An 18,341-nucleotide genomic window follows, 5' to 3' on the forward strand; every position below is an offset into this window, starting at 1 on the left:
GTTTTACTGCAAGAAAATTAAGTTGTAATTCAAAACGTATTAATGTCAATTAAAAAACTTTTGTTTGCACTTCAATACGTTATGTTTGCAAATCCAAAAGGTTGGGCTGTTTACAGCTCAGCTAGCATGACGAGGACAGTGCCTAACGTTAACTAAGCTGACTGCAGGGTGATATAATCAGGGTGTCTACAGATATAAGGAAATTAAAATTAAGACTTTTTATGACCTTTTAATTCCACTTTATACGAAATTTAACACCAAACCTGCGAATGGAAATACACATTATACATATATGTAAACACAGTAATGTCAGTTAAAAAAGAACAGTAAGAAAAAATGACAACAATTGGGTGAGTTTAAGTTTAATGTGTTTAATGTGAAAAGATAACAAAATCTCATCACTGTCATAAATGCTATTTATTACTGCAACATTCAGAGAAACACTTTCTTCGGGCTAGAGAAATTTAACCAGTAATGTGACCAGAAATATTTAAGATCCAACGAATCTGAATTTAAGACTTTTTAAAGGACCTGTAGACACCCTGATAATAATACAGCACATCACTTTTTGACTACTACAGTCATGTTAACGACTTGCTACATGCACAATGTCATGCAGGCTAATTGGCCACCTGGACACCAGAGGTTGCAACTCGACTTAGAGTTAAACAACAGCAACTCGTGACTTGACTGAGGCCTTCCCGTGAGCCAAATTAGAAACAGAAAGTTACAGATGTTTTCAATATGAGATGAGTTAAACACAAGAAGATGGGACACAAACAAACAAAGTTCATTCGTTGGTTAATAGTGCTACATGCTATCAAAGTACAATGCCAGCGTTACTTTGTTTTGTGGTTCAATTCAGTTGCACTTGTTTTAACAAATAAAAACAAAATTTTCATAGTTTCATATATCACTACTCATCATTACTATTTTTAAAATGGTATTTCATTTGGAGAGGAGCCCATTATGACTTGTTAAGTACTTAAAACTTATAGTTTAGGACTTGGAACTTGACTTGGACTTGAGTGTAAAGACTTGAGACCTACTTGTGACTTCCAAAACAATGACTTGGTCCAACCTCTGCTCAACATGCAACCTGCCAATGAACAATGAGCGACTAGCTAACTGACCATTCGCTAAGCCCCGCCCCTTTATGATGGTCCGTCAAGCTGTTGAGTAAGCATGGAGCCCACACTGTAACTAACTGCACTCCCTGAAGAAATATTATCATATTTTTGGAGAAATGAAACAGTGATTCCAGAGAGAAGCAGACAGAGGGGTCTACAGTCTGTGTTTGAAGGATATATCCAGGATGTCAAACTGACTCAGCAGCAACAACAGGTTAAAAAGACAAAGATAGTTAGAAGCTAAAGCTGAACTATAGGCTACAGATCACAGTGTAAAAGTGAACCACCACATCACTGCTGATCGCCACACAAGACAATGAATATAAAGGGAAACTTTGCTGATATTGAACCAGCTGTGTGGCATCACAGTGTGCGCAGATGATCAGTGTTTGGCACCCAGACCACAGCCACCAGACGGCCAGGGATCTCCAGCTGAAGTCAAACAACGTTCATCTGCACACACTGTGATGACACACAGCTGGTTGAATATGAGCAAAGTTTCCCTGCTTCCCTTCACTGGTTCCTGTACAGCAGGGTCGGTCTTTGTTTCACTGTTATGATCATTAAAAAGCAAAAGCAGTACTCTTGCTCTATCCATCGACTCTCATTTACTACAGTTGATTTTGCCAAGCTGCCACTCCAGTCGAGGCCGACTGATATAGAGATGTCTTACATTTGTCAGTGTAGGTCCCACCCACAAGATCCAGCTTAACAGCAAGCAAAACCTTTGGATTTGTGTAACATACCTTTCTATTTTTTGACTGTAGTTTGGAAAGTTGTGCTCTCTACCCTTTTCTGTTTGATTGCATAATAAAGAAATGAGGTATGCATGATTAAAAACAGACAAAACAGTGATGCTAGTGTGGTGCTGAAGAGTCACATTCACTTCCTTTAGTTATGAGCATGTGCATGTGCATATGGGTCACATTACTGGACCGAAACCAAAAACAAACATGGGGGGATGATGATACATCAACAGAGATTTAGAAGCACCTGCCGAGTTTAAGACCAAGGTCTGGTGCCCAAAACTGAAGACTGCCTCTCTTTTCTTTGCTTCTTAAAATAAGAAATACCCCTCAGTCGAACGTTCTTCATCCTGCAGCACTAACATAGCAACCAGAAATAGCCCAAACACTTTAATATCCATCAGTAAGGCAAACAACATTCACTGGGAGGTGAACCTGAATGCATCTTTACTCTGTGTTTCCGTGACTTTGCAGCAAACCTGTTTGCACCTACGCTACATAAATAAACCTCACAATGCTCAGATTTCCTTTGCAACAGAGGAACTTGCAGTGAGTGGAGGCGCCCGTGTTGAAAGACTGCAGCGTTGATGTTTTCACTGACACAGCACCACAAGTTAATCCCACTGTGACCACAGGGTCAAGTGCAGATGTAGATTTGCATCACTTGGCATCTGATTTTCAGTAATAGTTGTTTGGTGTGCCTCTTTTTCTGGGACACCTTTATCTGGGCCAGCCAGTGTCTATAGAGCCGTCAGTATAGAGACATATTATGCAAATATAGAGATATAATGCTCAAAGCCAAAGCACTTAATATTAAATCTTTTGCTTTCTTTAAGCAGCTGAAATCACAAGGAAACGCAAGGAAGCTATACGTGATGAGAAGGAGCCTGATTGGTTACCAGAGGGGGTTCTGCTTTTTTTTCAAGCGAGCCATCTGTCATTGAGTTCACACTCTCCCCACTTACCAAATAGCTGCCAAAGTCTCTAAACCAAGAGCACACACACATTCAAACGCAAAGACATATACCCTACTAGGCACACGCTCAAGCCTGATCACGATCAGCTTGACAAGTTAATCAGTAAATGTCATGAGAAAAAAACTGAGCAAGTGCAGATCATTGCAGGTGAAGGTGGATATCCATTGACCTTTAAAATGTAACTGGGCTCAAAGCTTTGTAGATCAAGCTAAATTAGTCTCAATGCATGATGTAGTTTCAGCACTAGTGTGGTAACCTGCTACCTGGGTCACTTGTGATTGTGCTGGAGTCGTTGGTAAGCTACAGTAAACATCTTAACATGGATCTAAGTAATCTTGTTACACCTGTACTATTCCGGTAGAGCTACTCTATTTGCACTGTGGCTCTGCTCTGTAGTGCTTTTAAGATGCTAAGCTGCTCCTGATGAAACTCTACACATGCTGCATCACCTTCATAGTAAAAGATTTCATGGTAGACTTCACAGGATGACCTCTGACCTGAGGAGAGTGTGTGGAGTTTAACACTAGAGCAGCCAGTTTGTAGGACATAAGGGGATTTAGTGGAATCTATCAGTGTTCATTGTTCAGGGGGTTTTCACCAGGAGCTGAATATCCAGAAATCTATTTCTGAGGCGGCGATTTAAACCGGTGAAAACACTTTCATGTTCACGTTTCATGTTACAAATGAGTGTTTTGTCTGACACTGCTCGTCTCAAATAGGCTTCTATCTAGTGGCCGACACAGAAACATGAATGGTCGCATCTGGAGCTAGGGCTGGGCGATATAACAACCGTGATATATCAATTTATTTTCAAGCAAGACATAAATTTAGACACCAATGTTTATATCAATAAAGGGTCAAGTTGTGTTACATAACACACACCAGTGTAAATTTCTTCTCTCTCACACTCTCTGCACAGCTCCGCCCCACTTACTCAGAAGTTCTCCATCAACACCGATATAGACACATCAGTCTATAATTGCATGTGCTACGCTAAATCAGTCTGTGTGATTAATGAATTGACCACAGTAGCACACGCGCAGTACAGCACTGTGCTGCTAGTTTGGATTATAGCACATCACCGTTCTTCTCAGACAGATCTCTTCAAAAAATGCAGCGACGACACAGACGTTGTATATACAAGACAGATATAGCAGTCACAGACTGTTTTCATAAAAGTGTTTGTGACATCTTAAATGTGGCTTTGACTTGGAACTGAAAACATGTCGCCCATATCACAGAAAATACCAAGATATATATCATGTATCGCCAATAAGCCAGTAAATACAGAGACATGGATTTTTGTCCTTATCGCCTTGCCCTGTCTGGAGCCAATGTTTGGTTTGGTCCTTCTGGGCTACAGTAGAATCATGGCGATGCAACATGGTGATCTCTGTAGCGGAGGTTTCGCTCCCTATGAAAATATAAATGTCAAGTTTTTAAAAAACACACTTTATTTTGAAGTACAGTAAATTTCCTGCACAGAGCTTTTATTTTGAAGTTTCGTTCTCTGCTGTAGATTGAGTGAATAACGGACAGCTACTTAAGGGAGACAGCAAACTAGCTTGACAACATGGCCCAATGCTAGTATGATGCTGAATATTTCAAACTATGTGGTATTTGACCTAATGACTAAGGAGAAATCTGCACCCTGTGGCTGCAGCAGTTGGGAGCCACTGTTCAAAGGTAACAAGAACACAATGATTCTTATTTTCAGGCGATTATATACACCATTTCTGCTAATATAGCTCCGTAAATCCCACACACTGGACCTTTAATATTGTTTGGTTTTGTCTCCAGTTAAAAGTAACAGCAAATTAAAGGGACAGTTCACCCCAAATCAACTCAAACTGTGTATATCTCACCTCTCTAGGCCCTTTATGGCTACAGAAAAGTTTTCTACTGGATGAAAAGTGGATCAGTGCAAACAGACTTTGATGGAGTCCGAAAGGTTTAAAATGTCTGAAAAAAACGGTCTGAAAATCCCTTCGCAGCAATAATCAAGTATCCTGTTTCTAGCAAAGCATTTCCCCTGAAGGAAATAGTTGTGTGCATGCTTGCACAACTAATTCACTGGAGGATAACATGCAAATGCTTTGTTCAGCAATAGCAAAAATAGTTTTATTAGGATGAAGATACTAAGGCCCGACCGATTTATCGGCCGGCCGATTTAATCGGCCAATTATAGCCATTAGAGAATAAGCGTCAATCAGCCAAAAGTTGGCCGATTGACGCCGATGTTAACACTTATATTTTCATCACTAATAAAATGCAGGGAATATGGTGTTTTACTGAGAAATGATGTCCTTGTGTTACTTTTTGCACTATAACCTACCTCTGTTAAATTGGCAATAATAAGAGGAACTCTGGTACTGTGAACATACATGTGAATGTCTTAATTCATATAGACTTTGCATGATTATTTTATTTCCCAGAGGTTTACTGCCTTTTTGCACATCGTATTTTTGATTTGTTTTGTGTTCAAATTGTTCATATGCTGCTTGTTCCACACAATTTCTGATAATAAAAGTATTTCAAAATAGTAAAATGTTCTTCCTTCAATTTATATCTTTGTAACGAGTGTTTAAACTATATTTAAGCCATCAAAAGGAGGTATTTTGGGGTTTTTAAATTGAAAAACGTAAAAATTTAATGGGCTGATATATCGGTTATCGGATTTTTTTATTCCATAATATCGGAATCGGCATGGGCCCCAAAAAATCCATATCGGTCAGGCCCTAGAAGATACACTTAAAAGTGATACTGACACCATAGACTTCTTCAGGCCATGATATGAATGGAGTGGTTCATAGTACGGCCATTATTGTGAACATTTTGGTGGCACCTCGGTACGCTTAACTGCAGACTCTGCCAATACACCGCGCTTGACTTCACAACACCATAGACTGTATGGGCTGTAGCTGCTGCAACACTGCCAAGTCGTTTTGGGGTCAGTGTGATTTTGTAGGGACTGTTTAACAGCTTGGAGTCTGATGTTAGCCGCTGCTGCTGTGTTAGGTCATGCTAGCAAGGTAGATGTTAAACCGACTGTTTGCTAGGATCAGAGCGACTCCGGAGACAGCAGCAACAGAAAGTTTGCTGATCCGGCGGCTTGCTAGGATGGTCCTGAACCAGACCCCCAGCGCAAGATGGATGAAATGCAGGCATTGTTTGACTGGAGATGTTTCGATACTACGTGGTACTGGGTTACTGCCAATACCCAGCCCTAGACCGTATACAATTTAGTCTTCTGGGTGAACTATTCCTTCAGGCTTTCTAATAAGCCGGCGGGTTTTATATTTTCTGTAACCACTTATCCTGTTGGGGGTCGAAGGGGGGCTGGAGCCTATTCCAGCTGACATTGGACAGGTCACCAGACTATCACGGGGCTGACACAGAGAGACAGACAACCATTCACACTCACATTCACACCTACAGACAATTTAGAGTCACCAATTAACCTGCATGTCTTTGGACTGTAGGTAGTCTGAGTGGGCGGAAGTTCGCTGCATAGATCAGCCTCTCATTGGGCAGAACGAGCCACCCGCTGTAGTCCCGCCCTACCACCTCCGGTTGTGTAGCAGTTTTCAACCGTTTAACACGTCCTTTACTAACTTTTGCGGTGTTTGATCTTGCGGGGATGTAGCCATTTTTCTGCCATGGTTCGCATCCTGTAGGCGATATTTTTGTGGGCCTGTTACACCTAAACCTGTTTCCCCCCGGCAATATTTTTGCAAGCGCACTGTTGCTGTGGCACCGCCCAGAACGATTGTGATTGGTTAAAAGAAATAAAAGCAGCCGGGGCGTTTTTTTCTCCAATCTTAAAGTGAGAGTCGGCGCAGCTAGACCTTTCTTTTCTTGAGAAAGGTCTGGTGAGCGAGACTAGACTGTAGGAGGAAGCTGGAATACCTGGAGAAAACCAACGCTGACACGGGGAGAACATGCAAACACAGAAGGACTCCCCCACCTTGGGTTCGATCCAGGAACCCTCTTGCTGTGAGGCATCAATGCTAACCACTGCCACCATACTTTCTAGTGATAGTCTGTCTCAAATTAAAATTATTTGAGAATTTATGATAATACTATTTCTCTGCTGGTGTTGGCAATACTATTATTGTTAAGTGAAGAAAATATTGTGACAGCTCTGTCCATGACAAAGGATCTCAAATATGAATCAAATAAAATTTACAGTCCAAAATGTCCACTCATACACAAGAAACATCCAAATCTCATGCCATTGAAGTTACTGAGTAAATTCATGCTTCCTGGAAGGCGAGCCCTGTGTAGTAAAGGCAGCCTGTGCTTTATATATTTACATATAAAATGCGGTAAAACATTAACGTGTCAGAGTTCAACAGTCTTTTTGATTGAAATGACCACATGTTTTCCAAGTTTCCATGCAAATTCATTATGATCTTTAACCAAATCTAAACTCCTCGGTCCACACAGATCTGATCTGATTTTCATATGCTTCAATTTTCCACCTCTCTGGTGGAGCAGAAATTTCTGTGGGCGTTAAAGTCACATCATGTATGTCATGAATGATTTGCTGGGACTTTTTCCATTAGACTTCATGCCTTTATCTGTACTCCAACTTTTCCACCTCACCAAGCATAAAAACTGCAATATTACAACTTTTTAAACATATTTAAAGCATTTCCACTCATGTTTTTTTTATGTGCAAATTCAGTATGGACATAAAAACAGGATGAACACATACATGACAGGAAGACTTATATTTTAAATAAAGCTCAACAGATATTTGTTTGTTCTGTCCAACACTTTGAGGCCGCAGGGTGTTATGAACATTGCAGGCTCTTGGTAAACAGCATATTTAAAAATCCTGGTCTTTGAGCGTGTCGTCCCTTATCTTCCCTGCTCTGGATTATTACGTTTTTGGTTTTTTTTAATACGAATGCATCTATAAAATGTTTTGGCACTGATACAAAAACAATATTTTTCATAGCTTGCTTTGAGGAATATTTAACATGCCTTTTCTACAAAGCCCCCTTTTTTTAAATTAACGCCAGAAGCCAGAAATGTAAAATTAAAATGTTGTCATAACACAATTAGGACTTTAGCCTACACATGTTGGGAAAATCATGATTTGAATAATATGTTCTGATCAAAGGACAAGGGAAGAAGAGTACAAAGTGGAGCAAGCATCAGATGTCAGATACTTTAAGTTGGTACCAAAAAGGTGTACAGGTTTGGTAGCAGCCCTGCAGCCTCTTGTTACCCTTAATCAAATAATTTTTTCTTTCTACTCACCGATCTCTTTGCCCAGTCCTGAGCGCAGGATAGATCCAGCCGAGGCGACCACCGCACAGGTCTTGTAGCTGCTCTGGTCCTGCCGCCCTGGCAGTTGCTCCAGGGGAGTAGAAGGCACAAAACTAGTCCAACCGAGTGAGGAGAAGGGCTCCTCCGACCCGTCCACTGTCCTGGGCCGGGCCAGGGCTTTCATATGACACAGCACGTCTTTAGCACTCTGGCTGGTCCTGCGCTGCCCCTTGTAGGAGACACGGAATTTGTTGGAATTAATGTAGTCTTTCGCAGCGCGCTGCAAATGAGGACTCAGCATGTTGCCGGACACGCGACCCCGCCACAGCCGCTGCAACATAGAGGCCGACTTGGAGAAGTAATATTCCTCCAGATTAGCAGAGTCATCACCGACCCTCCTGCCAGATGTAGTCCTCATTCTGTGTCCTTGCTCATTTTCTTCATTGTCCTTCTCATCTTCTTCCTCCTCCTCCTCCCCACCGTGTTGAGAAGTCCTCTCCCGACTCTGGACTGAAGGGTCCGAGTGAGATCCCACGTTTTCTGTACCAAAGGAAGACCAGGCAGCCAGGCTCTGTGGGTCCAGGCTGTCCTGGTGGCTGGTCTCCCGGCTAACATAAATGGCGTCAGGAGCGCTGCTGGGGCTGTGGCTCACCTCCAGGCTGAGCCCCGGGGTCGTGGAGGTGGCAGACGGCTCTGGCTCATCTCCAGGGTAGGTTGTAGTTAAGGTGGAAGCCAGTTCAGGTCGGGAGCCCAGGTCTGCATGCTGCTGATGGGACGCCTGTATCGAGGTCAGACGACGAGTGTCAGGGTGCTCGAAGAGTAAAGAGCCGACAGAGGTCAGGGGCTCATTCACACGAGCATCCAGGAAGTAAGAGAAGAGGGCGAAGAAGAGGAGAACCCAGGCCAGCATTCCAACCAGCACCAGCCTCCGCCAGTGCCTCATACTGGATTTCATTACCTCGCACTCACATACACCCCTGTGCAGTTGGCCCACCAACAAAAAAGCCCAGGACTTGGCCCAGAGGTCAGCTGGAGGGCCTGTAAAAGAAGAAAGCTCAGGATGAAACCACTCAGGGGGAGACTGGGAAAATGTAGACAGGTACAGCAGAAGTTTGAGACACTCACCTCAACTGATGCTTCTATTTCGTCATGACCGTGAGTCCTCCAGGATGTAACAGGACCCTGAGAAGAGGAGTGGTACAAATTAGTGGAGTCAAGGGTGCACATGCATACATGAGGCTGTGAGTGCATAAAAAAAAACACTATTCACACAGACACACCACAGGAACACACCTCCTGCAGGGCACTAAGCTGCTCTCCACTCTTACAAAAAGGACATTTCATTTTCGACCATCTATTAACTGGACTCAAACACACACCTTCCCTCATTACATCTTCAGCATTTACGTCACAACAAGAACGAAACCCTGCTGACACTGGTCCTCTCAGACAACAAAGAATCAACATTTTAATTAGGGCTGAAGATTTAATTGAAATTGCAATATGGCCTTCTGCAATGTTCAAATCACAGAGGCAAAATATTTTTTTTAACATTTTTAATTTAATATTGTTGTGGTGCACAGATGTTCTAGCGTAAGAAAACAATTTTGTTTGGTACAGATCCCCACAAAAATCATCGACCATCATCTTTTTAATATGTTTTGAAAGAATAATGTACAAATGACCCCCCCCCCCCCAATATTGCAAAACACATTACAAATCATTCAGCCCCTGTGAAGCACTTTGAGCTACGTCTTACATAAAAAGTGCTCTACAAATAAAGTTTATCATTATTATTGCGATCAAAATGTGATTCATTTATAAGAATAAAATAGAATACATTTTTATTGTCCACATGGGTGGAAATTTGTCTTTGTCTCACCAAACACAAAAGACAACATTGTAAAAAGCAGACAAATAGTAAAACAAACATATAAAGTCATTACAAACACTAAACACATTAAATCAGTACATTGTCTGTCTGTGGTTTAAAACTCATCAGTAAGTTTGTTGAGTTAAGGATACTGATGGCACTTGGGATAACGGACTTCTTAAATTCATCTTTGGTTGCCAGAGGGACTCTATAGCGCCTCCTGGAGCTCAAGAGCTCAAACTGGCTAAAGAGAGGGTGGGAGCTATCTGCCAAGACACACCTCGATTTCTTCCTCGTCCTTTCTGTAAAGAGTTGGGTCAAGGGCTTTTGTGGCTTTCCAACTATTTTACCTGCCATTGTCACAATCCTTGAGAGTTTATTTTTGGATGTACATTTAAGGTGACCGAACCAGGCAGGAAGGTGAAACGTTTAAAACACTCTCAACCACAGTTTGGTACACTAATTCTAAAATCTGTTGACGACCACCAAGGCCACCGAGGTTCCTAAGAAGATAAAGTTGTTGTGAGCATCTCTTGAAAACATACTCAGTATTTCCAGAGAAGCTCACATGGGAGTCCAGAGCCGTACCGAGGTATTTAAACTTTTCCACAGTTTCAACACGTTGGCCATCGGGTGAAACTGGCTCTGTCTTTAGATCTTGTTTCGTGCAAATAGTCTTGGCCACATTCATTTCTAAAGCCCCTTTTACACTGCCAGATTTTCGGCGAATGTTGGGCCATTTTGCTGGCAAGCTGCGAGCGTTGAGACACACAGAGCCAGATTGGCGAGTTGATCCGAGGTCCCCAATTTTCCACCTCGTAGGGTAGTCATATTGGCGGAACCCTTTTTGGTTTAAAAAGAACGAGGAGCTGTTGATGACGCCGCACGTGCGACCCACTGGCGGTGGACTAACAGGAAACAGCTGATAGCAGGAATTAGCGAGCAGCTATTAGCAAGAGGGAAACGTAAACCTGACAGACACTGTAAAGATGAGCAACTGGGGAGACAAGGAATTGTGCATCCTCCTTGCAAACGAAGAAGCCATTAACCGTCAAATGACAAGAGCAGTGAAGAACGGGCCGACTTACGAGAGAATCGCCGAAGGACTGACTAGCCGCAGCTTCCCGCCCACGTCACTATTTACGTCACACGCTGAGCTACACGTTTTGTTACTTGCTCACGCCCCCCATTGCCCCGAAAAAGGCGCATTCTCTATGAACAAAAGTAGGTAGGCTGCATTTTGCTGCACTCCCCGATTTTGTTTTTATACTGCCAATGCTGAAAAAAGACTGATTGGGCTTTCCTGCAAATTTGCATAATTCCTATCTAAAAAGGGCTTATGTTGCTGATGAGACACCATGTTTGAAGGGCCTTAGTGTGGGCCAGGACGACAGCTTCACCCGATGGGCCTGAACCCAAATTAAAAAACAAATATACTTCATGGAACTTAGTCTAGAAAAAAAAACTAAAATCTCAGAACTGAAACTCTCACAAACACTATCTGTAACACTTTACTGTCACACCCTCCCTTATTTAATATTCATAGACACTATAAAAACTTGCAAGGGTCTTCAGACCTTTGCAGGGGATAAGGAGAAACTTGTCCCAAAAAATCCTTTTACAAGGAAAGCAACGGACAAACTTAGGGAAGAACAACTGAGGAGGGATCCCTCCCCCAGGACGGACAGACGTGGAATAGATGTCGTGTGTACAGAACAGGCTAACATGGTTGAATAACGGTATAGACGATCCATATGCCAAAATGATTCATAGAGGAACACAGAGTGAGATGCATAGAATCTAGAGCTGTCAAAATAATGCATTCATTTTGATCAATTAATCACAGAAAAACTAAAAAAAAATTAATGCTGATTCAACACATTCCGTGGTGCCCTTTGACCGGGTGCCTCATTGAAGGCCTCAGTGACTTTGGCACAAGATGGAGGCAGATAACAAGATGGAGCATTTAAAAAACATCCAGATGGAACTGTTCATAGGAGCCTTGTTTTCTGCATTTTCTGCAGTAAGACGTTTTCGTAACATCGGAGTACTTCAAGCCTGAAATATCACCTTAATGCAACGCATTTAGTGGCAAACCCAGATGTCTGAGCTAGCACAGCCTCTGATGCTAGCGCTAGCAGCCAGTCTCGTCAGGTCACACTCGACCAGGCGTTCAGACACAAACTGAGTAAGTCTACCTTTGACTGACTAACTCACTCCCTTGAAAAATGGATTGCAGTGGACTGCAGACCAGTTTGGGTGGTAGAGGACAGGGGGACAATAGCGTCCAAAATCCAGCAGCTTTACTACGACACATCTGCCAAAATTCATTTGAATTACATTTTTTTACAGCAAAAGTTGATGTATGCAATTAATTTAGATTTATTAATCACAGAGCATGTAATTAATTAGATTAATTTCTTTAATCCCTTGACAGCCCTAACTGAAACAACAACTATGACAATACTAGCATAAATATGACTAATATTTGTGGTATATTCATTCATTCATTTATTCATTCAGTCGCGGAGAGCTGGAGCCTATCCCAGCTGACATTAGGTGAGAGGCAGGGTACACCCTGGACAGGTCGCCAGGCTATCACAGGGCTGACACATAGAGACAGACAACCATTCACACTCACATTCACACCTACGGACAATTTAGAGTCACCAATTAACCTGTCTTTGGACTGTGGGAGGAAGCTGGAGTACCTGGAGAAAACCCACGCTGACACAGGAAGAACATGCAAACTCTGCACAGAAGGTGGTATATGATAGTACAAATATTACATGTATAAATTAGATGAGGAATTGCTGACTGTTTTTGATTTTGGCTTCCCGTTAGCTGTCACCATTTTAAAAACCACTGTTGAGGTGCTCCTCTGAAACACACTGTGATTACAGTATGACACTATTTCAAATACCTGGACTTCTTCAACATGTGCATCAACATGACACCTCTGCTGATTCCACTGGAAAACCTCAAACTGATTAAAAATAAGACTATCATTATCAGCCTGACTTCCTCTGATACTCAGGTGTACAACACGATAGATTCACCAATGGTTTACAGAGTGAAATACACAGCAATAAAGGTGATTAAACGAAGCATTAAATTGCCTCACATCAGAGGAACTACAATCCTCTCAACCACACGTAATTATGAGTTTTGGTGTCTTAATGTGGGAGCGTTTCTCCTGAGAGAGTGGCAGGGTGAGGCAGGAGAAGAAGAAAAAAAACGCTCCTGTGTGTGTTAAGCCTCTACTAGTCCTAATTACAGCTTCCTGTCTCTGTAGGTAGGTCCTGCAGAGTGCACCAGAAGTGATCTCAGGAGCCCCTGTGGTCCCCCCTCCCCGTATATACCCACACATCCAGGCTTCCCGCCCTGCAGCCACACAGGAGGCCAAAGCTCATCCACTGACCCTGGTCAAGCTGGGGGAAACCAGCAGGGAGCAACTGGGCCAGAGGGAGCAGAGACAATATGGGAGAAAGAAAATAACTGCACTGCGATCACTCAGACAAACACACATCTGCACACACTGACACACACACGACAACCTGATTACTTTCTGAAAACTTGCAGCGTGTTCTGCCGAAGGCTTCAAAGCAATTGACAGGTGGGGTAGGTGTCAGTCAGTAATCCCCTGTGTAGCAGTTTCAACATGTCTACCAGGCTGGGGTCAAAGGTTACTCAGTGGAAAATATGCCATTTAACACCTGGAAATAACAACAGCTGGCCTGACGCGTGCGTGCGCACACACACACACACACACACACACACACACACACACATACTATAAAACAAAGAAAGAAAGACAAAAAACAAGCAGGAAAACACACAGCTGCCCAATGACAAGGTTGTCAACAAACAAATGGCATCTATATGCACCACTGCTCAACAGAAGCCCCGTGTGTGTGTGTTTGTGCCCTATGTCGTGCATGCATGCGGGTGCGCAGCTAGTTTGCCTCACCTGGCAGCAATCAGGATGTGTGCTTCAGTAACTGCGGTGAAACAACATAAATGCGTGGCACAGATGGAGAGGCGGGGGTGGAGGACAGAGCTAGTCTTGTGAGTGCTACACAAAGAAACAGTACAAAACGGGAAACATGGAAACGAGCCACTGCCAGACAGCAAAGGACGACTAAATGACTTAGTGGGAGTTAGCAGGGGATGGCGATGAACAAAGGAGCCTGATAGAATATAAAGCAAAGATCTCGTAGAGAGCAAAACTCCAATCCAGTATGTTAGAGAGGAAGCTTTTGAAATAGGGAAGAGGAGATTGGTTAAATGTTTGCAGGTCATTTGCCCTCAGGAGGATAATTATGTGGTTTACGACCTGCGTGAGAGGAAAAGGGAGGAAAAGTGAGCAAATGAGCGGAGAACAGAGAGGAGACATGTCGGGTCATAGCTGAATCTGCCTTTTTCTAATTTATTGATGAGTTCTTTACGCTGGGAAAATGTAAAAAATGGAAGAATAAAAGAAATAACTTAACAGAACCCAAGGTCACATCTTCAGTTATCTTGTTTTGTCCAACAAAACCAAAAGATGATCAGAAACAAAGAAAGGAAGCACATTTTTCGCATTTCTTTTAGAAGTATACATCGATCGTTGATCATTGAATTGATATATTGATTCAATGCTCAACGATCCAGTATCATCGATGCAAAATAAAAATCTATTATCGTCATCTTTGGGATACGCTTTTATTTTGAAAGTCTGTATTACTGTCAAACAGCGGCAGGCAGATGGCAAGCAGCCAATAGAAAGACAAGGATGATAATGTTATTGACTCAGGAATAAATCAGCAGTGTGGAAAGATTTTAGACAATGGAGAAAATACAGGACAACAGACAGCGCATATGTCGTATGTAAACAACGCCGTTAACAAGATAAAGTACGTGCCTGCACGGGCACCTCCCTCTGCTAACTCACTACAGTAAAATTATCTGCTCTGTTTCAACAATGTTGAAATTCAAGCGAGCTGTTCTGTCGGGAGATGGAGTGACTTTAACCAATTGTGAGTACAAAATAATTACATCACATGTAATCTCTTCAGCTATAAGTAGAGGGAAAAAAGTCCGCTAGCGGCTAGGCTAATTTATGCTATGTAAACATGCTAAAGCTAATAATGAGTGACTATCAGAAAACATTTTTTTGTGTCCATGAACCCTGACAGTTATTACTGAGCTGAGTTTAACAATTTTGTTGAACAATGTTGTTGTTAATCTGTGTTTTATGGCTGTTGGGAAAAGTTTATCTCCATCATTTATGTGTTGTTTTTATCTTTTACGGCCAAAAGCAGAAAAGAAAGAGGTGGCTGCCTCTTCTGTAAAAGACTGTGTTTTCTGGGCAGATAATATCGTCTCATATCAATCGTAGGCCCCTAAATCACATTAAAAAGAAATCGTATGGTAACAGAATTTATAATATCGGCAAATATATCGTTGTTCAAAGAATCGATACAATATCGTATCGTGATGAAACTGGTGATTTACACCACTAATTTTGTTGACGATCATTACAGTCAGTTAAAAACAAATTTTGTCTGGGGCGTCGGTAGCTTAGTGGATAGTGCCGGCGCCCCATGTATAGAGGTGATGCCTCGCTAGTGCCGGCGCCCCATGTATAGAGGTGATGCCTCGCTGCAGCGGTCGTGAGTTCGACTCCGGCTTGCAATCCTTTGCTGCATGTCGTCCCCCCACTCTCTCTGTCTCCCCATTTCACACTGTCCTGTATAATAAAGGCAAAAAGCCCCAAAAAATAATCTTAAAAAAATAAACAAATTTTGTCTGGATTTTGTGACTTGCAGGGCTAAAAGTAAACATTTTCTTTATGATTCTTAAAATGATTTACGGTTTGGTTTATGTCCTTGTCTTCAACAAGGGGTCCTCCCTAATTTAATTGAATCTGGCATCTAGCAAGATTATATATAGCAATCTAGCTATAAGGACTGCACATTGCAACCAGCTGAAACTTCTACCCTGATCCAAGCCTAAATTTCTGGTCCAAACTAGTTTTTACAAGGAACCGAAATTATCCTGAGAGGTCTCTTCCTCTGCTACCCTGGCTTTGTTTAAAGGTTAAAAACAACAAAAACAAAACCCCAAAAACATCTACCAGCATTTTATGTTTACTGCTTTCCACATTATATCTCAAATCCATACAAAAGCCCAAGAGTGAAACCAGCATGTTGTGGTTTTACAGGGGGTTTCATGCGGTAATATTTCTTGGCTGGGAGTCTCCGCTGGTTGCCTGGCAACCCAACAGTAATGACAAGACTCTGGGAAGTCACTGCTCCGGGCCAAGAAACAGTCAAGCACACAAACAGCACCAAGTTTAAATTCAATACATTCTCAAAAATAACTACACTCAGGACCGGCTCCATTCTCGCCTCATTAGGTGCCATCAGCCAATAAGTAAACCAAAGTGGCTGCTAACTCAGCTCTGAAACAACCTGCCAGCAAACACTTTCCTTTCACAGTGTAGAACTGTATAATCTATACAGTGTTTGTACAGCTGTTTAGAGGAAGTTCACTGGAGAGGGACTTTCCATCACTTGTTGAGGCGCTGGACATTTACCACGAGATTAATTGTATCCTGCAGGCTTTTGTCACATGATATCACCTCAACAGTGATATCACTCTTCTCAACTGTCAGGGAGATAAAAACAGGGTGTCCATGGCTGAATACAAATGTGGGGACTGCAGACTTGTGACTTTAACGGACAAGTTTCCAGAGGTCCACAAATGCTTCAGGCAGTCCAAATCCGGAATTCATCAAGTCTGTAAGGGGCCTCAGGCGGACTTTCTGCAGGCTTCCAGACAGTCCAGTTGGGGTGCAGACTATAGTTCATGGCAATATGGATGTGACGATGTAAAGAGAGTAATAATGATAATACTGTAGCATTTATTTTCGAGGATATTTTCATTGTTGATGTAAACGTTAAGTTTACTGATGGGGTAAGGTTTGTTATTGCACATCGCAGTATTCATCGGCTGAATAATTTGCATTTGACTGTTGTGACAAAGTGATGGTCTGATGTGAATGTAATTTTATAGTTTGATTAAGAAAATGCAATTTCTATTATTCTGTGTCATGCAGCAAAATTTGACAATATCCAGTGCTTCTTAGGGTTGGAGGAAAAAAATTGATACAGCATAGTATTGCGATTTTACAAGGGTGCCAAATATCGATTGTTTATTATATACATCATTCATTTTTGCAAATACATTTTAATAATACAACATTTGGTACTAGAATAATACAATCAAATACAAATACACTGGGAATACTACAAACATTAGGGCTCGTCTTACACTCCACCATCAAGAGATAGCGTTAGCCGCTGACTGCCATGCTAATGCTACACAAAAGGGACGAAAAATCAGCTCACACATAGCTTGTTAAAACTACCATCCAACTCTGAAAATAACACAGAAAGTAAAGGTAATAAATGGCAATATCTTGGAATATACTGTATCGCAATACTCAGCATATCGCAATATTGCAATAATATCGTATTGTGACCTAAGTATCGTGACTGTATCATGCCGTGGGTCCTGTGGATTCCCACCCCTAGTGTTTCTCCTAGGATTTTTTGCAGCAGCAGTGCCTCAGTGTGTGAGATTTATTTTACACCGCTGAAAGATATTTAGCCCATCCACTAACACGAGAAGGAATTTTGACAGTTAAGACGTTTTATGTTGAATAAATGCTTCCAATATGCTGTTACAATCACGTCAATGTCAGTGTATGACATCTAGTGTTTTGATCACTGTTGACAAGTAGAACACAGATACAAGTTACCTACAGAAAAACTGTATCGAAATAGTTCAAGAGGTTTTTTAATTATGACATCAAAACCCCGAAATTGTTACAGTTGGCCCCCGTCTCCCCTAATCAAACCTGCGTTTCCAGACACAGAGACAAAACAACTCAAATCTTGGAGAAATGCAGATGAGAAGGAGCTGGTATAAATAAAGATGCCATGTCAGTTGTGTGGGCACAAAACAGAGCAAAACAAAGCTAAATGTAAACACTGTCACAGCGTGAGGAGTGTATCACAGCTTCTACAGAAGCGTTCAGCGCAGGGAGATGGAGTGTTTGCACTGGGGACAGGAAGGTGAGCTGGACGTCTGGTCAGCAGTTAACCATGAGTGTATCAGTGTGTGTTCAGTGTGAGCTTAAGGTTGAACTGACAGAGCAGTGTAGAGAAATTGTGTCTTTTGTGTCACCTGATGGGATTTTCTGATCGGCCTTCAAACTATTTAGAATAAATATTTGCCACTAACAATTGGTGGCTGATCGATCAGAACGCCCTTATCTGGGTAGTAA

The 18,341-nt window shown here is 42.1% G+C and overlaps 1 protein-coding gene across 1 annotated transcript in view; it reads right to left on the minus strand.

Annotated features, from left to right (window-relative positions):
* The window catches only part of LOC126392824 (beta-galactoside alpha-2,6-sialyltransferase 2-like), an 80,012-nt gene that overhangs the window by 39,023 nt on the left and 22,648 nt on the right, over positions 1–18,341 (minus strand). The window contains exons 2-3 of the mRNA XM_050048490.1: positions 9,259–9,315; positions 8,125–9,171 (exon numbers count right to left, since the gene is read on the minus strand). Coding sequence (XP_049904447.1) covers positions 8,125–9,088 — 964 coding nt within the window. The 5' untranslated portion in view covers positions 9,089–9,171; positions 9,259–9,315. The remainder of the gene's footprint in view (positions 1–8,124; positions 9,172–9,258; positions 9,316–18,341) is intronic.

This window comes from Epinephelus moara, chromosome 7 (genome assembly GCF_006386435.1).
Source record: "Epinephelus moara isolate mb chromosome 7, YSFRI_EMoa_1.0, whole genome shotgun sequence".
Lineage (NCBI taxonomy): Eukaryota > Metazoa > Chordata > Actinopteri > Perciformes > Serranidae > Epinephelus > Epinephelus moara.